Source organism: Myxocyprinus asiaticus, chromosome 14 (genome assembly GCF_019703515.2).
Source record: "Myxocyprinus asiaticus isolate MX2 ecotype Aquarium Trade chromosome 14, UBuf_Myxa_2, whole genome shotgun sequence".
In the NCBI taxonomy this organism is placed as follows: domain Eukaryota; kingdom Metazoa; phylum Chordata; class Actinopteri; order Cypriniformes; family Catostomidae; genus Myxocyprinus; species Myxocyprinus asiaticus.
In genome coordinates, this window is record NC_059357.1 from 20,261,434 (window position 1) to 20,284,890 (window position 23,457).

The 23,457-nt window shown below is 39.2% G+C and overlaps 2 protein-coding genes across 3 annotated transcripts; one reads left to right on the forward strand and one right to left on the reverse strand.

Moving 5' to 3' along the window:
- Positions 1–13,576: 13,576 nt before the first annotated feature.
- Positions 13,577–16,370, forward strand: LOC127451561 (cytochrome c oxidase subunit 6A, mitochondrial). Of its 2 annotated transcripts, none has more exons than XM_051716306.1 (4): positions 13,577–13,720; positions 14,630–14,707; positions 15,575–15,717; positions 16,083–16,370. In XM_051716306.1, exons 2-4 carry the CDS (start codon positions 14,632–14,634, stop codon positions 16,170–16,172), a joined length of 309 nt encoding a protein of 102 aa, XP_051572266.1. In that variant the 5' UTR covers positions 13,577–13,720; positions 14,630–14,631; the 3' UTR covers positions 16,173–16,370. The 2 variants fall into 2 exon arrangements, with proteins under 2 accessions (XP_051572266.1, XP_051572267.1); XM_051716307.1 differs by lacking the exon at positions 13,577–13,720 and adding an exon at positions 13,992–14,153.
- Positions 16,371–16,760: 390 nt separating this feature from the next.
- On the reverse strand, positions 16,761–23,456 carry LOC127451558 (armadillo repeat-containing protein 5-like). Its single transcript, XM_051716303.1, has 7 exons — positions 22,234–23,456; positions 22,080–22,110; positions 21,838–21,948; positions 20,416–21,310; positions 19,128–19,942; positions 18,894–19,026; positions 16,761–18,798 (listed from the first exon to the last, which is right to left on the reverse strand). Exons 1-7 carry the CDS (start codon positions 22,654–22,656, stop codon positions 17,451–17,453), a joined length of 3,756 nt encoding a protein of 1,251 aa, XP_051572263.1. The 5' UTR covers positions 22,657–23,456; the 3' UTR covers positions 16,761–17,450.
- Between the last annotated feature and the right edge of the window lies 1 nt (position 23,457).

Here is a 23,457-nt window from a genome sequence, read left to right on the forward strand (position 1 = left end):
TCATTCTTCAAGCTTTTTAAATCTCTGTTTTTAGGGTTTGTGGCATTGCGTTGTCATGGCAATGAAGTTGAAAAATTGGATATAACTTTACACAGAAAGGATTAGTAAGCGATTTAATCACACTAGATTCATGTTAATGTTTATACTGTTTACAGTATGTCTTGTGACTACACTTTTGATACACTGAGTATTTTAACGTTTAAGGATTGGCTCCATTTACTTCCAATGTTAGTGCCACACTGTTACCCAGATTCTTTTTTTTTTTTTTTTTAAATGGGAGAAGATGAAATACATTTTTGTGATAGTCAACATTATGCCACAAATGCTGTCAATTGAGCTTAACTTGCTTTGAACCCTGAATATCCCTTTAATATTCATTGACAGCCATTCAATGAGCAAATTGTGGGTTTATTTCTCCCCAAAAAAGTGTAAACACTGTGGCACTTTCATAATATTGCTCTGTTTGCTTGAGCATTGCGACTAGCACAGCATTGGATCGTCCAATGGCATGAGTTTGAGGCCGAACTATCTGTTTATCCAGCCAACAGCAGACGCGGGCATAGTGTTCGGGAAACCTGTTTAAAAACAGCTTTTATCCAACTCTGTTTGGTGACACTAGTGGTGCAAAAATGGTACACTTCACCGTTAAGAAAAAGGAATGCCTTTAAGAGATGTTACATTTATTTCAGTGTTTAAATTACTTTCATACAGCTGAAATACTGAAGTGAAGTGTCCTCTTAATGAAATGTTTTGTGAAAAATATTTCTACAGTCTATAATGGCAAACACTGTGTAGGCATTTCTCTAATGGGTTAGATTATTTAGAGTTGAGAACTTAGAACAGACAATGCGTCTCCTGTGGAGAAATGAAACCTTTGGAGATAGAACAGTCACACTCTGTTGTGGATAAAGTTAAGAAGTTATTACCTGGAGTGTGCAAAGTCCTGACAGGTCTGCCTATTAGCTTACTGTAAACTTCTGTGACAATGTCCCATTTACACACCATGGAAATATCCTGCCAGCGAGGATTTGTAAATATAAAAGGGGAACATTACAAACCAGTGTAGGATGTAGACATGCAAAGTTCCACATTAAGCATTTATAAAACTTTGTTTTTCACATGAAGACAGTCACTGGCAGAGAGTCCAGTGAAGTCATATTTGAACAGCAATTTAGAGCCGCCATCACCACCTCATCAGCAGTTTATGTCAATTTTTGACATTTTCTGTTTGCTTGCATTCATTCTTTTCTGCCTTTTTATTTTCAAAAGGCATGAAGGAACACCTTGCAAAACGAAACACTGAGTAAACACAAAGGACAAGAGCTTGTATTTGGATCCCAGTAGCCAGGTTACAAAATTTCCTCTCAACATCTTCCTCCATCTCTGGACAATATATTCACAAAAGTTCATATTAGCAATACAGACATATATTGTAGAACCCCATCAAACAAAATACACACATAAACAGGTGTGAAACTGTAGATGAATGGATGGCAACAACTCTTTACCATCCATCCATTTCCAATTTTACACCTTGTTCTGTATCCATTCTCTGAAATGGGTGTTTGTGCTAACTTATACAAGGAGTGAGATGAATAATGAACATGCTCACAAACTCTCAATATGTTTGTTTGGACAAATTAACTTTGTTTCCCCCTCTAGAAATGACTTCACCCAGGTTCTTTGTACAGTAATATAACTATCCTTTACCTTAATAGCAACTGACATTTATTTTGTTTAGCTGTGCCACAACTCCAGCCATCTTGCTTATTTGTTTAACCCTTAAAAGGCGTTTGCCAAACATTATTACATACCTTGGGTCATTAGTGACCCGGCTCTTGTATCACAAATGGATCTACAAAATGCCTAGATAGTATAAACTTTTCAAAGCATTTTTAAGACAATTAGAAAATAATAGAATAAAATATTTTCTGTTATATTTTGGTGTTTAATTTTTAGTATATCAAAGAGATGATGCAACAAATGATAGGATGGGATTCATTACTTCCAGACTGACTGGCAGTCAAAGCAAATTGAGCCACACTTAACACATAAGTTACACACAAGTTATATAAGTCTAAATAGACACACAACTTTTCAGCAGTACGCCCAAATGTCAACAGACATATCATAATGTTCATGTGTTGTACTTGCTATAGTTTACTTCCATGTGGCATCTTTGTCGAATAGCAATGTCAAATGTAAATCAAGTTAATCACTGAAACACATAAAGGATACTGATCATTCAATGTAAATTGTCATGATGTAGTAGTAATTTGTATAAATATGGCACTCATTTGTCTTATACAAATGTAATAAACAAAGAAATAGATATCATGTGATAGTAAACTTAATTACAGGGACTAAAAACGGTTTAAGAAAAAAGTTTTTATTTTATTTTATTTTTTTGCAGAATGTAACCAAAAATGGGAACAATGTGATTTTAAATTGTTCCAGAGTGAAAACTTCATTTCTAAATGCTAGTAACCACTTATAACCAGTTAATTTCATTCCAATCATTTTTTCATGAAACCAAAGGCCAAAGTGTTTATCACAGTACATTTTTGGAACTATACGACTTCATATTGCCCGAAAAAATGAAACGTGCTTTGATCTTGAAGGAAACTGCTGCATCATCACACATTTCTTTGCATAACTGACTGTTGTGGATGTTGCATTCTGTGAATGAAAACCTTTTTAAAAACTATGTATAATTACTATATATACATGCACAGTTAATCCAGATATACGGAAAAATATAGAGGTAAAATTACCTTACCAAGTCTTCAGTGAATTGTTGTTAGATATGATGCATTGATGCAGATTTGATGCAGCTGAGTTTTGATTGAGAAGCAGATCTGTAATTAAAATGATACTTAACTGTTAATTAACTGTATGCTTGTTACGATTTCTCTGCAGGTAAATCCACCACAATTTTTATTTATTTTTTTTGGCCTATTTTTGCTTATTTTGGTGAGACAAGTGGCTTATTTTGGGCTTGTTTTTCCAGACCATTTCTAGCTTGTTTCTGTTGCGAGATCTGACAACATGGCAACGTATATTTCACCCACCCCTCAGCACAGAGTATATCATTTTAAATAGAACGTTATTAACCGCACTTTTATTTTGTTCTAACCAGTAACCATTTGGAAAGGAGGATGAGGAACTTCTGAACCGGAACGAATAAAATACCGTTTTTGCTCAGAATGAACTGAAATGATTTTTTTATTTTTTTATTTTCATTTTTAGTCCCTGCTAATTAGATATGAAATAATTCTAAAAATATGATTTGTAAGGTGGAAATATATATTGTGACACTATTACAAATCTCGGGCCACTAAAGACCCTATACACTTTTGGTAATTAAACAATTAGAAAAAAATATTTTTCTGCAATTTTGGCATTGTTTTATTCTTAGACTATTCATAAGAGAACGGTTGAGGAATACTAAAGAAGTTGGGGCATAACTCCAAAAAATTTATGAGGTACAGGAGGTGAAATGAGGTCCCGGTTAATATAGAACCAAGGTATGCATTAAAGGTTTAAATGATTTTGTTGAGCACAGTGCACAAACCAAAAAAATAAAATAAATAAAAACCTTCTAGTTTGCTTAACATCAGTGTACAGTGTAAAAAATCAAAAACAAAAAAACCTAAATCAGTATATTTGTCTTTTTTCCCCACTAGAAATATATAAACATCCTTAAATCAAAATACATTTTCTTGAGAACCAAAATTGTGTAAGATATTAAAACTTGTTTTCAGAGAATATTTCTTGAATGGGGTAAGAAAAATAAACTTAATTCAAGTTTTAAATTTAAGACTTTCAAACTTAATTCAATTTATTCTCAGAAAACAAATCAAAAATACTGATTACGATTTTTTTTCATGTGCACAGTATGTTATGAAAGTTCGAATATAGGATGATTCAGAGGTTCTAACTCATTGAAATTATGTATACAAAAACCTCTTCAGTCACAAATATAGAAATACAGATGTAGAGAGAATAACAAATGTATGTACTGACAGGCTTGTTGTTACTGGGGAATCTTTGGGCTCCATTGTCCACTTAAATGGACACCCAGATACTAACCGCAAGCCACCCAGAAGTTTGGACCAGAAGAGAACACATACTGTACCACAGGATAATGCATGGTAGCTGCTGTCAGATCCATTAATAAGCAAATTTACTATTCCTAAATATACCTCACACACAGTATGAGGGAGGCCCGAGGGAGTTTGACTGTGTGCCACCACCACAGAATAGGTGAAGATAAATAATCAGAGACAGATTCACACCCTGTGAGAGCTTTTACACGGATGTGTGAGACAGTGTGTGTGTTTTGGTGTTTATCCACATTAAATGACAAAACTTACGAGTGTTTATAAGTTAAACACATTTATTGAAGCCTTCTGTGCTCTCTACATAATAAACTTTTAAGTGTTAGCCATCTCAGTTTATCAGCAAAACACATAGCCTACTGTTTCTGTTTTTAGCCCATGTACAGGTATGGCAGTCACTCTGCTTGCACCTGTGTTGGTGCTGTGTTAGCGTTCCGCTTCACAGAGTGTGTCATAAACTGTGGGAAGACACACTGAACCACAGAAACATGACAGTTCTTCATACACTTTGTATCTCATATCCACTTTATAAAATAATTTTTATATTTTTTATATTTGTCAAATTATTTTGTAAATGTGAGTCAAGTCAAGGGCCCGGTGGAGCTAGTTCCTTCATGTATATTTCAGTTACAGTTTTATGCAGTGTAATGGCCAAAGCAAAAAGATAAATGTTATCTTTGAGTAGTGGGATGGTACCAAATATAACAGTGGACATGAAATAGTGGAAAAGATAGATAGATAGATAGACAGACAGACAGACAGACAGACAGATAGATAGACAGACAGACAGACACTGACAGATAGAGACACAAACATACTGAGAGACAGACAGACAGACACACCGACCGCCTGAGAGACAGACAGACAGAAAGACAGAGAGACAGAGAGACAGACAGACAGAAAAACAGACAGACAGACAGACAGACAGACAGATAGATAGATAGATAGATAGATAGATAGATAGATAGATAGATAGATAGACACCTTCGGATGGACGGACGGATGGACGGACGTACAGACGGACGGATGGACGGATGTACAGACGGACGGATAGACAGACGTACAGACGGACGGACGGACAGACAGACAGACACACCGACAGACAGACACATCGATAGACAGAGAGACAGACAGACAGAGAGACAAACAGACAGATAGACACCCTGACAGACAGACCGAGAGAGAGACAGACAGACAGACTGATAGACAGACAGACAGACATACCAAAAGACAGACTGACAGACAGACAGACAGATAGACACACCAACAGACAGACTGACAAACAGGCAGACAGACAGATAGACATACAGACAAAGAGACAGACAGACAGACAGTTTATAGATGATAGATAGATAGATAGATAGATAGATAGTCTATAAAATGTGGATTTCTTATGCACACATTAATCTATCTTTTGTGGATTAGTATGTGAGAGGTATATATAGAGGTTTTCTCCATCCAGTCATTGTCCTTCTATCCAGTATCCTGCTGACACATTCAGACAGAGACAATATTAGTGGTGGATTCTTCCATGTCATAGATTTGTTCAAGTGTCTACAACCACAGGCTTTTACTAAAAACAAACAAGCACACCCCTGTCCAAATCCAAGACATACAGAGAGCTAAGACAGCAAGAAAGGGATGGAGAGTACACAGAGACAGAAAGCTAATGATAATTTTAAAACAAATTTAAAGAGAGCATTCAGTCATTTTGAACATATTTGAAATATGTCTTGGATCCTGTTATAGATGTATATTTTGTGGTCATTAAAAGAGACCCATTATAGAGGACACAGTTTCTCTCTGTTCATCACAGACATAAACACATGTTAATTGTATCCAGCTGTTTACATTTGTCTTTTTGCCCTCTCAAGACTTCTTTCCTTTACATGTTTGGCTTATTTGAAAGAATGTTTATGGAATATAGTTGTATATTGTACAGCTTAAAATTGTAATTGTTTTTTATTTGAACTCATGCCATTTCATAGAGTGGGGTTCAAAAGTTAGGTTCCTTCTATTTAGCATTTTTCTAATGTAATCAAGACTTTTGAATCCCACTGTATATTAACATGTCTCAATGCCACAAACTTCCCATCCCACCACCTCTAATGCAAGGTCCTGCCTGTGTTGAAGTGCTCTTTTTGATCAGTTTATCACCATTTCCTTTCCCCTGCCAGTCTGTGTGCCAGACAGACCTACAGCAGTGCCCATTTTACTCAGGAATCCTTCATCCCACTTTACAAATACTGACCATGTAACAATTTAGATTTTCTTTATCACAGCACGTGCAGCCAGTAGGTGAAAAACGTCTAGGATACGTACATAACCTTGGTTCCCTGAGACGAAGGGAACGAGACATTGTGTTTACTAACACATGTGGGGAGTGTCCTTCCACACGACCTAGTTGAAACCTCTCTACAATAATGCCAATATTCTAATATTGGCTATGGTGTTTGAGTTGGGCCAGGAGGGGAGCACTCAGAATGAATATATGAACAATAGTCATATAATATGAATTAACCCCTTCACGAATCCACAAATGCAGTTGGTTGTATAAAATGATGGGGAGCCCGTACTTAAAGGGAGGGGCATAAGTATATGTTTGGCAAACGAAATAGCAAGCGCTCTTAACAGAGAGGACTTGTGAAGAGAGAGACGTTACGTCTAGGTTGTAAAACCTTGAGAATGTGTTTTGAGAATACCATGCTGCTGCAAAACATATGTCTTGTAAAGAAACACCATTCATCCATGCCCATGAGGAGGCCATGCCTTTAGTTGAGCATGCTTTAACACCAACTGGGCAAATCTTACCCTGCGACTTGTAAGCCAGGGCAATTGCATCAACGATCCAGTGAGAAAGTCTTTGCTTGGAGACATTCCTTTTGTGCATCCTTCATAGCACACAATGAAGTATGCACAAAAAAGTATGCGTGTAGCACCCGAACAGGGCATAACAAATGCAAAGATTGTTCCTCATCCTAATTAAATGGAGGAGGGAAGAAGGCTTGAAGGTGAACCACCTGCGCTCTAAAGGGCGTGGTTAGAACCTTAGGCACATAGCCTTTTCTGGGTTTGACAGTGGCTTTGAAAGACTTGGGCCAAACTCCAGACATGAATTGTCAAATGATAGTGCATGTAAGTCACCAACCCTTTTACTGAGGCCAGAGCCAGCAGTAGTGTGGTCTTAATGGAGAGCATGTGCAAATCAACAGAGTCCAAAGGCTCGAAGGGTGGCCATGCGAGTGTTATTAGGGCCAAAGTTAGGTTCCAAGTCGGGACTGTAGCCGGCCGAGGTGGATTTAATCATTTTACTCCTCTAAGGAACTTTATGATTAAATCATGTTTGCCTATTGTGGTGCCGGCTTCAGGTGCGTGATACACAGATATAGTTTCCACATAAACTTTGAGCATTGATGGAGTGAGTCCTGCGTCTAATCGCTTTTGAAGAAATATGAGAATTTCATGTATGGGGCAGTTTACTGGGTCTTTGCCATGTAAAAGACACTAATCAGTCCCGAGGACAGATGTACGATAAGATCTGTTTCTGAGTTAACATTTTGAATGGTCGTGTTGCGAGCATGCGATTCAATCGTCTCAGAACTAGAATGGGCCGAAGCCCGCCGTCCTTCTCCAGAACAAGGAAATAATGGCTGTAAATCCTGCTGTGTGTGTCGCAGTCTGTGCACGCAACACCGGCATATCGCGTGGTCGGATTGAGCTCGATCATTGAAAACACCAGCTCTGACACGCCCGTGAAGACATGCCAAGCATTCGTGCAGCAGTACAGCAGGCTTATTAATTCATATGAAACAACCTCTATCGCGTTCTTTGTGAGAAGATTGTGTATTTCGGCTCGTAACACCTGACGAAACCGTGGAAGACAGAACACCTTTGAAATGGGGCATTCGACGTGCAAATTGGATCGTAGAGCTCGCCACGCGTCCGCGTAACGGGACAGAGGGAAATTTGGTATGCTCATAACATGATATAATGCGCCGCTCACCATTGGGAAGCGGTTGCACAAAATGTGAGGATTTGAAGAGGGAAAGCTCTTTACTGAAAAAGCGTGAGCGTCTTGTGCATGTGCAATGAGCGACATAATCTTTTTGCAATCTTCGTAATTCATTACAAGATATAATGCGCCGCTCACCATTGGGAAGCGGTTGTGCAAATATGTGGGCTTGAAGTAGGAAAGCCCTTTATTAAAAAAGTGTGAGCGTCTCGTTCGAGCGCTGTACTCTTTTTACAATCTTTGTGTGTTCATGCATGATATAATGTGCCGCTCACCACTGGGAAGTGGTTTTGCACAATGTGTGGGCTTGGGAGTGGGAAAGCCGTTATTGAAAAAGTGTGAGAGACTCGTGCAAGCACTGTACTCTTTTTGCAACCTTTGTTTGTTCATACATGATATAATGTGCATACTTTATTGCCTGTGATTAATGTGAGACACCGAAAACAACATATTGAACAACATTTTGAACAACAATATTCCTTTCCCGACAAACAGCAGTGGGGAACAGGGGAACATTATTGTGTGTCAGGAGGGCTTTGCTGCGCAGGGGGGGATTTCCCATCGGTGCAGGGCTTGTGCTTCGTTTGGGCCACGGCTTGCGTGGCTTTACCAGCGGCTCGGTGCCGATATTTGGCGGTGCTGAAGCAGATGGTGTGGGGTTTTTAGCCAGGCGCTGGACCGAGACAGAGTGGAAGTGAGCTGGTTGTGATGCAGTACTGCTCCGTTTTGGCATAAAATGTCTCATAGCCTGTGAGTGTTGCTGAGTCGTGACGTAGCACACAGCAATTCTATTCACAGAGCCTCCAAAAAGGCCTGCTGGAGACACCAGAGCATCAAACGTCACGTATTTCCGTGAGGGTCAGCCAGATGTGACAATCCAAAAACACTAGGTTTCTCATTGACTTGCCAATAGCCTGTGCAGTGACTTTCGTGGCTCACAGTGCTAAGTCTGTAGTGGTGTGGAGCTCTTTGAACATCTCTGGATCGTAGTCTTTCTTATTCATTTGTTTGAGGAGCTTAGCTTGGAAAACTTGGAGCACCGTCATCGCATGGAGTGCTGAACCAGTTTGGCCCACCGCTGAGTATGCTCTTCCAGTCAGTGTGGACGTTCATCGACACGGCTTAGAAAGATGAATGGGGCGCTGAGCAGAGATGTGCCGCTACCGCCTCTTTTGGCGGGGGGGGGGGGTAGTTGGGCATAACCATTTTCTTCCCCGTGATCCACATTAGAGAGGATGTAATCGCTGCGCGGGCGAGCTGAATAGGGTGCGCGCCAGGATTCTGACAGTTCGTTATGAACTTCAGGGAAGAACGGGGCAGATCTATGGGATGCGGCCGTTTGATGGCGTCCGGACTACAGCAACCATTCATCAAAGAGATTGTGTAAACCACTCGATATCGAGCTCTTCAAGCCCTTGAAAGGACGTGAAGCATCTCTTTGTCAGTGGTGCGTACATGCTCTTGCCCTTGCTGGGGGAAGGGGTGGTACGTCATCCACTGACCACTTGCCTGATGCAGCGAGAGACATGACATTGTCATCATCCCCAGCGTCAGAACCGCCGAACAAGTCGAGGCCGTGCGCTCCTGTGGAGGGCCGGAGCTTGTCACGCACATAATGTATCGGCATAGACGTGTTACATGGAGATTGAGGGGCTCGCGGGGCATGTCGGCACGAGAACCACCTCAAATTCATCCTGCTCGACATCGCGGCCCTGCCTTCCCTCCTCGTGTGATCCCTCAGGAGGGCGCGGGAGGCTGAATCATCCCTCAAAACTATATATATAGATAATAATATATAATATATATATACACTCTTTATAACAATATACAATTGATTATAAGGATATACAACTTCTGCCAAATCAGGATGCTGAAGCGGCCCGTTCACCAGTGAAGCGTCAAGCGACGAGGTGTAGTGAAGTTCGCTGGAGCACTGCAGAGGAGCGGAGAGTCTTCTCGTTGCTGTGAAGATCCCGCCCACTGACTCGTGTAGTCGACGGCGAAGCAGTAGAGGGCTTCTAGACGGGAGATGAATCACTGTCTTGAAGGAAGAAAATTCTGAGGAATGGTGTTTGCGTACCTGCTTTTATAGAGAACAGCTTCATGCCTAAAAGGGCGGGACTCAAACACCATAGCGAATATTAGAATATTGCCATTATTGTAGAGAGGTTTCAGCTAGGTCGTGTGGAAGGACACTCCCCATATGCATTAGCAAACGCATTGTCAAGTGTACTGAGTCGTAAGGGAATTGATATTTGACTGTTTGATAAATGAAAGAGGAAGGAAGGAGAGTGACAAGGTGAGAAAGAAAGAGGTATAGCAGGGTAATACATTCCAGTGCAATTATCACTGTAGTTACATTCATCCCATGAAGACATAGACCCCAACTTTTTTTCTGGCATGGCTTCATCTAACCTCATGCCGGACAGTTGCTACTGTACCAATTTTGACATAGTATGGGATATATGATAATGTTTCTGACCATTTTCATGGTTAAAGATTTCTTTAGTTTTTACTGTGAATCCAGACAAAACCAAAGAAATCTTTACTACACTGTTTATACACACATTCGACTTTGTTGAGTCTACATGTCTCCTGAGACCAAGAAACATGCCAAGTTTACAAAAACAGGTGTATGCAAGATTAATGGAGAGAACGCAGTATTGTCAGGTAACCTAACAAATGTGCTTCATGTGGTTACATTTAAGGGTCAGATTAGGTATAGAAACAGCTTAATCTAACAAATACATGTCACCACTTTTTACAGTGCAATATAAAGAGATAAAAATGAGTGAGAGCTGTATTGTCAATTGACTTTCCATAGACAAGCTTACATAAATATCCAATAGGCCAGAGCCTCACACTGCCCCAGACCCTGTGCATACTGTCTCTCAGACAAACCAGGTTTTTACAACCTTCTCTCTGTTTCTGTTTACTGCAGGCTGACTTCATGCCTGATTCTAAATGTCTGTTTGCACTGGAATGGGAAGTTGTACAGACAGTGGTGGTAAATACTCTTACAGAATGCACAAGAGATTAACACATTGGGTTGCACACACTAAAACTTTCACATATACAAACTTTAACCAGAAATGAGTGTGAAAATAAATATGTACACAAATGTATTGTTCACACATGCTCAAGCACTTGTGCACAAACATACAGTAACATACCAACCCAAATACATTGGCCTGTATAAATGCATTTCTTTAAATCCCATCCTGAGTCGCAGAAAGATCACAGCTTGTATCCATCACAAAACAGGCATTTGTTAGTTAGTCATTTAGATTACTTATTTGTCATTTAGTTAATGCTGTTATGCAAAGAGATTGTATCCTACCCCTGGAGTTAAGTGTTTCACTCAAAGGCACAATGGTGATGGTCTATGAATCATCTCTTGCAGGGTGTGAACCTACAGTCTTTCATTTACCAGCCCAGAGCTTTACCACTAGGCTAGGCCGTTGTATGATCGGGAAAAGAGGACATGATTAAAATGCACACACACTTTGAAAGTGCATACACACAGATTGAAAATAATATATACTTTTGACTCAGCAAGGTCAATTTATTCAAGAGGGAGACATTGAAAAAAAATTAATAATTATATAATGCCCTGTGCTATAATAAGCATAACTATGTTTAGAACAACAGAAGTAATTTTCTGCTGCTTTGTCCTTTTCGTTGAGGTACAAGCATGCTCATGGATGATTGAATTCTGCCATTTAGATCGTTTAGATTGCAAGAGGATTCAAATTTTAGACCACAATTGTCCTTATCAAGTGGCAGAATATGATTCACATAACTAATGTAAAGAATTTGTTTTTATTACAAAATGACATCAAATGTAAATAGAAATGATATAAGGCTACTCACGAATATACATTCAGTGAGAGCACCAGTTTCCAAATGAATATATTTTAGCACAAGAATTTGTCAACCCAATCAATCCCTAATACTACAGATAAACTATGGTAGACTGCTAGAACAAGCATTTCCTTTTCTGGTGTAACCTGTTTGGTGATAGCAGATATAAGAAAATACACATCTGACATACATCTATCCTAACACAATTTAAAGATGTTTTTCATTGTACATCTGCCAGCAATGCAAGACTCGGTGCTCCACCTTGTGACATGTAAGAATACTACACACAAACTCTCAAGTGTCTCTTGTGTTTAATGCAAGAAACACAAAATAGTCTGAACCATGAAAACAGAAAAATGTCAACCTGACTGATCCACCGAGAACGATTTATTATTCACATGATGAAAATGTGATTACAGCAGAAGCTAAAGTTACAACGCTGAAGTTACAAATAAAACTAGAAAAAAATAAATACATAAATAATATGCATATTTATATAACATAAATATATAATCTATTTTAGATTAAATGTATTATGCCACACTGTGTAATTCTTAAAAGTGACAAGTAAATTAAATATCCGGCATTTTAACGCTTCTTCAAGGAAGAAAAAAATAATAATAATAATAATTTACCTTATATAGCTAATTGGAAAAAGTTTTCCACGCTATTTTATAAATTACCGTTTTAACCAAACACAAATAGGCAACTTGTGGACTTATCAATCCTTAAAGGGATAGTTCACCCAAAAATGAACATTCTCTCATCATTTACTCACTTCCATACTATCCCAGATGTGTATGACTTTCTTTCTTCTGCTGAACACAAATGAAGATTTTTAGAAGAATATCTCAGTGCTGTGGGTCCATACAATGCAAGTGAATGTGAATTATTATATATATATATATATATATATATATATATATATATATATATATATATATATATATATATATATATTTTTTTTTAAATTATTTATTTATTTATTGAACTACCACTTTAATTTGGTGTGGCGATTTTAGAAAAAAAAAAAATGTTTTTACTACCGGAAAGGCTTAGCTTTTTAATATTAATAAGGTCTTGCTTTGCAGCCTTGCTCCAGCGTTTAGTCCGTCCCCATAGTACTATCATTCGTAAATTCGCGCCCGAATGGCGCTTTGATGAAGGTGGCAAAGCTGCAGAAGTAACAACGTTTGTCAAAAACAAAAACAAAATACATGTGAGGTACCGAACACAGACAAACATATTCAATATAAAGCCAACACGGATGTGACTTTAGGTCACATACGGTCACACAGTCACGTACACACAAACACGTAGAAACCCAACCCGTGTGTATAAATCCTTCTGCAAATGTGGACTGAACGCCTGCAGAGAGATTTTACCGGCTACAACCTAATAACCATGTGTTAACAACTCGTTGTGTTTTTTCTTTATCCTCTTTTAACGTAAGCCTATATGTGGTTATAGTACAATATGAGCAAGTTGAATTCTGCACTGCCTTCCTCTATTTTCACCATCACAGTTCTGCCCATGCACTTGACCAAATATAAACTTCATGATTCTTGGCAGAAAGACAAATTTCAGTAGGGAGGAGTCTTATGCTTTAGGCCAGGACAGACCAAAGGACAAACAGACAGAAGTGTAGAAAGAGAAAGTGGATGATAACTGAAGAACAAAGAATCAAATAACCTGATCGTCCTTTTTTTTAGAAGCAAAGCATGTAAGTGTACGATGCTTTAGATGTATAGTTTTGCTTTAGAATAATAGTTGTTCAAAATTAAGAGCATTGAGTATTTCCTTCTTTTAACAACATTAATGCAACACAATGGAAAGCTTTTTTCTTTTTCTTTTTCTTTTACCATTGTAGGCCCATTGAATGGATCAAAATGAGACTCTCATCTAAATGTTTGGAATTAAACATGTTCTATTACTGCATGTAATTGCTTAGTTTAAAGGGAGATATCAAATAGCATTATGTGTTGAAGGACATGCATAAGCTTATATCAAATCATATAAAAATATCAAAGAAAAAAAGCACATTTGAGCTTTTGGTTATTTTTTAGAACAGCCAGATCTTTCTTTAACTGTAAAGTTATGAAGGAGGCCATGCAAAGAAATTTGACCTTAGCCTCTAGCATCACCTTCATATTGAGGTACACGTGCATGTATGTTTAATACCACAGTATAACTCTTCTAACTGACATGCTTCCATTTTCACCACATTTAACCCCTGTTAAAGCCACTATTTACATGTTTGTGTTTACCTATAACACTAAGACTTGCACATTGTCCTATTCATGTGAAATTTCTTGTGAACTCTTGCTTAGATAATAAATGTATGCACAAAGTAATTTTACATTTGATGATCTCTTTACAGACCTTCCTCTTTAATATTATGAATTCTTTGTACTATACATGAAAAGTAACTTCTATTTCAGTGGAATGGATTTTATAATTTATCAGTTCGCAGAGGTTAACATTTACATATATACTGTAGCCTATAGTGTCATATCACCACTTTCAAGACATGTTATTGATTATACACAGACGATAAGACAGATGTTATAATCTTCTCTGTAAATATAGAAAGGATAATAATCTTAGGCATTGTTTACTCTCTCTGCTTCAGAAATGGCAATGTCTCCCACTGCTATGGTGGCCCGCCGGGCTCTTGCTGCTGCATCGCATGGGAGCCATGAGGGAGGAGGTATGACATTCCCTGTATTGTCATTTAATTTGTAAGAGTTTTTTGGGCTAGATAGGACTCACCCTCAGTTTATGGCACTGGGTTATGCATTTAGAGATTGGTAAAAAAAACTAAAAAAAACTTAATGTTGTGAAGTATGTAGGGATGAGTGAGTAATAAAATGTTCATTGCATCAAGTTTTACATGTTGGTTTTAGCCATCGTTTTTAAACTGATGATTTGCATGGTGTTTATAGTAGGAAGAAGTTTAAAACTAGTTTGTTGCCATATAATCTTATAGTTTTGGTGATCAAAACTATTGTGACTTCACAGTGAATCTCAAAATAATTACTGTTATTATAATTAAAACCTTTTCATGTGAAGCTTAAGAAATGTACATTCCAAACAGCAAGACAGAAATACTGAAACAAATCAGTTCACTTTTATCAGTTTGCATATCTTTCCATAAATGTTCTACAACATTAATACTTCCAAATGAACATTAATGAATAAACAATACTAAACATATACTGTAAACTATTAAGTGGTAATGAACTGGTTAATCAGCCGATATTTGGCCATTTTGAGAATATTGTCCAGTATCCTGCCTGACAACAGAGGTGGTTATTCCCCTTTTGTGCAAAATAAGTTTATTTCATTTTTGCAATTTAGTGTCTTTTAGTTTCTTTTGCCATCATTAAATGGCATTATGTCAGCATTATATCAGCCTCCCTGCACTTTAGATATTAGCATCAGCCTTTGAAAAGCCCTTATTGGTCAGCCACTATAATGAAGTACACTTATAAAACAAATGCTTAATTTTGTAATACATTATATTATTTAACATTAAATAAGGGTATCTTATGTCTGTTTTTTTATTCATATACAGCAAGGACATGGAAGATCCTCTCCTTCATATTAGCCCTGCCGGGAGTAGGTGTCTGCATGGCTAATGCTTTCTTGAAGATGCAGGCCCATTCCCATGACCCCCCCGAGTTTATTCCATACCCACACTTGCGCATTCGAACCAAAGTAAGTCCTGTAGACTTTTGTTGGTTAAAGATGACCACATAAATGCTGAAATAAGACACACATGATTACCTAGAAAAAAAAAATTTTGTGCAAACTAATCACAATAATTGTGAAATAATAGTTACATCTAGCCATTATTTTACAGCCATAACATAACCATCTAGCTAAACTGAAGACTGCATCTGCTTGCATTCTTTGATTAATATTGCATGATATATTGATTATAGATTTTATTCAGTTTGATAATGGTTACATTTTTGCTAATTACAATGGTAATTATTTATATACCCCCCTGTGAGTTAGCTGCTGTATGTTGACTAACAGAAACATGAATTAGTTTTTTTGAAGCTGTCTTTCTCTCTTAGCCATGGCCCTGGGGTGATGGAAACCACTCCCTCTTCCACAACCCTCATGCGAACGCTCTGCCCACCGGTTATGAGGGACCTCACCACTAAGCAGGATGCCCCCTGCCATCTGTGCTACATTGAGCGCCTTAACGTCTGTCTCCTCAGATGCCAATCAACAGGGTCCCCATTCTGCTGCAACCGACAGACAAATTTTTTGAACGCTTTTAAAAGAAATAAAATGCTGTTTTCACTGTAAAGAGAATTTTGTTTGTGTACCTGAATAAACAAAAAAATCTGGTCAGACTACCTTCATGCAATTCGTTTCCAGACTCCATAGAACAAAGCAGCCTGGGTTTCAGTGCCTTGCTAATGGGCACAATGGTGGTCAAGAAGCAAGGCTGGCATTGCTGAATACATAACTCTGTGGCAGTGTTCAACAAACAAGAACAGAAAAATAACCTAAACCTCATAAACATACATACAGTACATAATACAAATAAAGAAATACAAATGTAGCATAACATTTCAAGGAATAGTTCACCCAAAATCGAAAATTCTGTTATCAATTATTTGGTTTCTGCAGAGGAAAGACAGTCATACAGGTTTGTAACATGAGGTTGAGTAAATGATGGCAGAATGTTCATTTTGAGCGAACTATCCATTTAAATTCTTGAAGAAGGCAACTTATAGACATCATTAATGCAGAGCTCATTTATTGAGAACCATCCTCTGCTTTCCTCCAAAATTTGACCAGTTAAATGTTTACATTTCTAGTATATACAGAACAACATGCCATACATCAGTTAATCCACATTACTATTATTGAAGTGTATTACGCCATTTACAAAAATAAAAATATAACCAACATAAATAGCTCTTTCTCCATGAAATAATCATTTTTACATAATATACTGTACAAAATAACATACTATGTGTGGATGCTCCATGAAGAATGTGCCATAGCATTAACATTAATCCCTTTATTTGGCAAAATAAGGTGAAAGAATAAATGTTTGATAAATAAAAAATAAAAAAAAATAAATAAAAATAAAAACAAACAGTTGGCCATTCTTCGCCATTTACTTAAGGAATAATTTATTGCAAAGAAATATTAGCATGAAATAGTAGGGATTACAAGGTTAAAATATTTCTTCAAAATAATTAATAATAATATAGTTACTTGCTAAATGAAATGTAATAAGGATTTTTTCCCCCTATTCTTTCTTGCCCCAAACATCCCAAAATACAATCACAATTAGACTCCAGTAATTTCCTTTCACTTTTTTCAAATGTACATTCCAGCAGCTTCTAACTTAATCATTTACACCAAACCTTACTTACATTCATTACACATTTCATTTCCCCATCCATTAATGTTTGTGCTTTCTAGCTGAGGGCTGTTTTGACCAGGTTTAAGATGTCCTGTCTCAGCCCCTCAGTGCAGTCGGCCTCTTGCACTAAACGCAGGAAGCACTCAACGGAAAGGGAGGGGTGAAGGGGAAAAGGCTGAAACCCCTGAGGCCGCAGCATTATAGAGAGGCAGGCTTGGCCCAGTTGCAGATAAGAGAAGCGTTGTGAAAACCAGTACAATTGTGGCAAGAGAGACCTCAGCCAAACTCCCTCAGTGCCATTTTCCGAAGATGAGGAGGTGGTGGGAACAACTTTTGGATCCTGTTTAAAATTCTGAGAGTTCTGGAGTTTGGACTGTTGTTTGGAACACTTTGACATCATGTTTGGTCCTGTTGATTGGCCCACTGTAATTTTACTTTTAGACACTTGGGGTGATCCTTGAGGACCTGAGTGTGTGGGATCCTTGCAGACCAAATCCACATCCATTCTGCTTGTTTTCGTAGTAGCATCATCTGAACAGCAAGGTTTGGCCCGAGTCCTTAGGACAGATGAAACTGCTGAGAAGAGAAGGTCTACACATAGGTCCTCAGCTGCCCTTTGTAAACCAGGCACTAAAAACCTACAAGCCCCAATCATCACATTGGCCAGTGGGGTTTTCTGAAATTCCCTCTCTTCTGCGCAGCATGGGTCCGTCTCATCCTGTGGTCTGCCCAACCCACCAGAGACCAGGGAGGCCAACACAAGACAATTCGCATCTTGCTTGGACTCTTTCCTTTGGTCTTCATTCTCATTTCCTTTAACCAAACGACATCCATGCAGGTAGTGAAGAACTGGTAACAGCATCCCACTGTTTACATCCTTAATGCGGATGGCCTCGCCTTCAGCTCTTTGGGCCTCACCAAATCCTCCCATCAGCAGGGCTCTGAAATACTCAGACCCGACATCTTTTTCTCCATTTTCCCCAGCGACAGCCTTTTGATTGGCTAGAAGGAGGGTTCCATCATCAAGGAGGAATGTTAGATCATAAGTTGCCTCCTTGTATGGACATATGGATTGCTTCTTTTGTGGTTGGGTTGTTTTCAAGGGGTTTGAGGCTGTCTCCATTCTGGTCCCACAATCTATTCCACAATTCTTTCTGTCCACCTTGGAATTTGCCAAAAGACTGGAGAGGCAGCCAATCAGAAGGGAAAGGTACAGGAAATTAAGTTTGTAAGGGGACACTTGTTCAAGAGGATGTAACCAACTAGCCAGAAGTGTTCTACACTTATCAGACTGTCCATCTTCATCATCATCGTTGTCATTGTCACTTTGACACCCAATCAGTTCAAGAGCTGCCACCAATCCTCCACTATCAAACAGAAGCTTCTTCAAAAGAACTCTGTTGCTGCAGAACAAAACGAGAAAGAATGTGATCAAATAGTTACATACCAAACATTTCACCTCAAAATAGTAAAATTTTAGTCAGGCAATAGAGCATACCTGTTAATCAGCGGTAGAGACAGGACACAGTACAGCTTGTCAGTTTCTGAACCTGACAGCATGATATGTGTAAGAACTCCAGAGCCAAATCCAGACTCACTCTGAACCCTCAAATTACTGAGCAGACCCAGACCTAACGAGTCAGAAAACACACATTAGCTTTGTATACACAGCTTGCTTTACAAATCTGGAAATATGTACCAATGTTAAATGTTAAGATGACCCGTAACATACCTAGTTGTGCAATTTTGGCTTTTACTTTTTCTGATTGTCTCTCTGTTCCTCCATTTCTTCCTTTGTCATTTCCAATCTCTTCTCCTCTCACACACAGTCTCTGTCTAATTAGAGCCACAGCTCCAGTTCTAACCAGAGCCTGCAGGCAGTTTGGGTTACAGCTGAGCCTGCCTAGCATCCGAAAGCACCGCCCACTGGGGTCATGGTGCTGGGTGAGGTAGTACAACAGCCCAGAGAAAACATTTGTGTTGATGAGTGATGTGCTAGGGTCTGAGGCATGGGAAAAACGAGACAGAAGCAGAAGAATGGGGGATTCTGGGGCCCAGGGCTCAGGGTGATAGGGGTGATGATAGGTTGGGGTTTTTGACATCACAGAGGGGTTATCCAAGGTGACCACACTATAGTGAGTAGACGTGGTGGTGGATGAAGATACACGTAGTCTCTTTCTGGGTGGAGAGGAGATCTGGATTGGAGATGAGGGGGAAATGGAAGGTTTTGCCATTGAAGGCAGTTTCTCAGATTGAGGGGTGGAGGTACAAGAGGGATGTGAAGAGGAAGGTGACGCTGGTAAGATTTTCAGTTGCACAACTTGAGCAGATAATGGAGTAGACGAAGAGAGACGGCAAGGTTTAGAGCGGGTGGATGGAGAAGAGTGGGGCTGATGCAAGGTTGCTGTTTGGAAAAGCTCAGAGCAAGGCGTAAGTAGTGAGGGTGAGAGGGAGGATTGTGGGCTGCCACAGACTACATCAGTTCCACTTGGGGATTCAGTCAGCTCCCCCTCAGAAGAGATTAGACCCTCTGATACCAGCCAAGACCTGGAAGAAAAACACAAAGATGAACAGTTTTTTTCTCCATATAATATCATTAACATACTTTGCAATTTAAACAAAGACATGTTAAGCTCATACTATATTACTGAAGATGAACACCATTAGTTTGTGCTCAATCAAACAGGAAGGTGTGAAATTATGGTTTAAAGGGTATGTTCAGATAGTGGGCTAAAAAGTACAAATATTCACAAAATTACGATCATTATCGCTTTCAAATGCTTTCTGTTTTTGGTAAAGTTAACTCAGCACACAATTAGTACGTTTACGTGCACTTTAAAAGTTTCATTTCAGTCAGACTAAAACAATTATTCGTCTTTTCACAATGTCATGTAGATGCTTTAGTTCGACTGAAATTATTCAATTTCATACTTGGTCAGACAGAAGACTGTAGCTTGACTATGCTGTAGCTTGATTATAACTGCACGTAGAAACGTGCTGAATGACTATGAGGAACAAACCGGAGACTGAGGAAGCTGGAGGATCCCGATGTCTGTTCTTTGCTCATATCCTCCCTCTTGCTTTCAAGGGGAGTCAAATCAAATGAGTCAAAACATGAAGTCATCAGTTCAGAGCATGGAGAACTAGATATCAGTCTGGCATCAATCTTTCCTGTGGTCAGTTCCTCTCCTTTTGCGAGCTCCACTAAACGCTTCATAAGAAGTGGCACCAACCCAAGCTCTTGCAGCTGTTCAAGAGCTGATTCATCATAGACAAAGTCAACACAAGCTAGAATGGCAAATCGTGTGAGTGTATGGTTTTGATGGGCAGATAAAAAGCCAATCAGCACCTCTAGTCCCCCACTCTCTTTAACTTTTGCCCTGTTCACAGCTTCTCTGCAGCACAGGCACAAGGCCTTGAAAAACACACCCGACTTCAGAGGATCCTTCTTCACCTCCTCTGCAAACTTCTGAATGACACCCAATGAACCGACCAGTGGTCTCAGGCAGCCTTGAGAGCACAAGTTAGCCAGAGTTTTCAAAGCCAGCTCCACCAGAGACCGGTCACCTTCTCCTGAGGCAAGGGCCCCCAGATGAGTCAACACCCCAGACCTGGACACTTCCCTGGCACACTCAGCACTGCAACCTCTGGTAAGCTCATGAAGGGCCCGAAGAGATGCCCGTCTCAGACCTAATGGGTACTCTGGAGCAATGAACAAAGTGAGAGCTGGTAGACTCCCGTGTGAAATCAGAAGAAGTCGGTTGGTAGGCGTGTCTGAAAGGTAGACTAGAGCCCTGGCAGCAGACTGGGCACATTCCAGCTTCAGAGTGCAGAGTTCAGGTGTTGGAGTCAGGGAAGAGGGAGAGGATGGAGGTGGAGAGAGAGATAGGCAAAGGAGGAGAAGTGGAACAACACCTGTGTGAGAGAGACAGAAATATATTAATTTTACTGCATAGAGTGATTTGCAATAGGAAGGCGATAACATTACATGATTGCGTTCTAATAAACACATTGTGAACTGTGATTGCATCTAAAGCTTCAAAAAGAATGCAAAAGTATTACAAAATTATTCCATGCGATTCATACATCATATTCCAAGTCATTTAAAAATGTTGGCATCCAATGCGCATTTATGTGCACTATGAGTCAAGCTCATTCACAATGGCTCACGTACAGTAATGCAAGTTCGCGCATGGCTTGTTTCTCACTAAGACCTTCACACAACTTTGTATTCCTTCTGACAACTTGGAATTTGACGCACGAGTTGCCTCAATTCTTTTAAGATAGCATTGCATCCTTTTTTAAGCTTGAAAGTAAATCACTATCCACTGCCATTGTATTGAAAAGACGGTTGGGACAGTCATAATAATTTCTCCTTTCGAATTTTTTAAATTTTTAGAAGATATCTAATAATTCTAAACACAGGAATTCCGGGGACTTACCAGCAGAGTGGACCTCAGCAGAACCCTCCGGGTCCATGGCGAGATTTCCCAGAGCTCGTACAGCTCGATTTTGCACTGTCTCCACCGAGACATTCCTCTTGAGGACATCAACTACAAAATTTATGTTTATCAATGCATGAGCAGACCACAAAAAAATTATGAATTATGACTTGGCAATGACTAAGAAATTGAAAATGTAGCCACCAATTGTTAACATGTCTGATAGTCTCTAAATGCCTTACCAACAACAGATACACCATCAAGCTTCCTTACCTATGGAGAAAAATAATAATAATAATAATAATCATAAACAAACAAACAAACAACAAAAAACTTGCAAATCACACCATTGTAAGCTTGACAAGCTATTATAAATGCTGTCTGTATCATCCTTACTTCTAGCCTTGTCCCTTTTTGAGTGCAGCAATTGGCCAGGATGCTAAGTGCCAGGTCCAAAACCTTTCTGGAGCTTTCTGGTTGTCTTAGGAGATCCAGCAAAGGAGGCAGTCCTCCCCGTGCTTGGAACCGGGTTATCCTACTACCATCTCCCTTGATGTGCTGGGTTCGAATGGCCACTAGCGCCCTCCATTGGCCAGCTCGGAGTCTCTTGTCTGCATCTCTGGCTTTCTCTCCTCCAGTGATGGGTTTATTGTCAGTTCCTGCCAGTCCACAATCGTGAGCATCCACCAATGTACTTGTTTTGGACAGCTGAGTTAAACACCAGGTAAGGGAGGATTCTGGAAAAGCAGATGACCCCTCCCGGGTATTGGTTGAAACTTTTGAAATTTTTTTAATTCCTTCTTCTAAAGGTGAAGACATGATAAATCTTGAGTCCAGATCCCCCGTCCTGCCACCCCCCTCCCCTGAAACGTAATTAATGTACCTTCTATATCTTTAAAACGCAAATCAAAATGTCAGCAATTAAATGAGATTACAATTTAGTTTCAACACCAACCATTGTTATTTCTCAGTTAATAATAAAAATAAATAAAGAATACAAATATTTTTATGTTAGTCTTAGTTTTGTAAAACACACAGCAAAAATATTTTTCTAATACAATTTGCAATTCGCTTTTCCTATGACTGGCACATTCCAGCCGACAGAGAAATAAACACCTGAAGAACTACATCTACCACATCAACCATTCAAAGTAAGCGAAACCCCATAGCAATGGCTTCTGGGAAACCGAGTCTTTTAACCGTGCGACATATTTCCTTACGGTCTACTGAGGGAGGTAGGCCGCGAAAAAAATAAAACATTGACGGTACTGTCGTAAACTAATCTATTTGGGTGTATTTTTATGTTTCGATGAAGAGTATGAAGGCTTTATTAACCTTTCATCTTACTCACGTCAAATTTCCTAAGCACTAAAAAGCGCAATCGCCTCAGATTTGCACTGGCGCCATCTTTAGCAGAAAGACAAACAGAAGAGTTTGTCAGAAAGGGAGGGGCATATGCAGACCCGGCATCTTAAAGCACATGGGAGTTGTAGTTTTAGCGTAAATCAATCGCTGCTTTCATATAATGGTTGGGATAACTGAACCAAAACACCTAGAAATTCAAGAGTGAATGTAGTTATTTTCTCCACAGAAAGAAACTACAGAGTTTAGATATTCTAC

Excerpts from the sequence above, each read along its gene's own strand:
- LOC127451558 (XM_051716303.1), bottom strand. The coding sequence starts at position 22,656 with ATGTCTTCACCTTTAGAAGAAGGAATTAAAAAAATTTCAAAAGTTTCA. Across the intron at positions 21,949-22,079 it reads TGATGGTGTATCTGTTGTTG|TTGATGTCCTCAAGAGGAAT; the intron begins GTAAGGCATTTA and ends TAAATTTTGTAG. Across the intron at positions 19,943-20,415 it reads TCCAGCTTCCTCAGTCTCCG|GTCTTGGCTGGTATCAGAGG; the intron begins GTTTGTTCCTCA and ends TTTTTCTTCCAG.
- LOC127451561 (XM_051716306.1), top strand. The coding sequence starts at position 14,632 with ATGGCAATGTCTCCCACTGCTATGGTGGCCCGCCGGGCTCTTGCTGCT. Across the intron at positions 14,708-15,574 it reads TGGGAGCCATGAGGGAGGAG|CAAGGACATGGAAGATCCTC; the intron begins GTATGACATTCC and ends ATTCATATACAG. Across the intron at positions 15,718-16,082 it reads ACTTGCGCATTCGAACCAAA|CCATGGCCCTGGGGTGATGG; the intron begins GTAAGTCCTGTA and ends TTTCTCTCTTAG.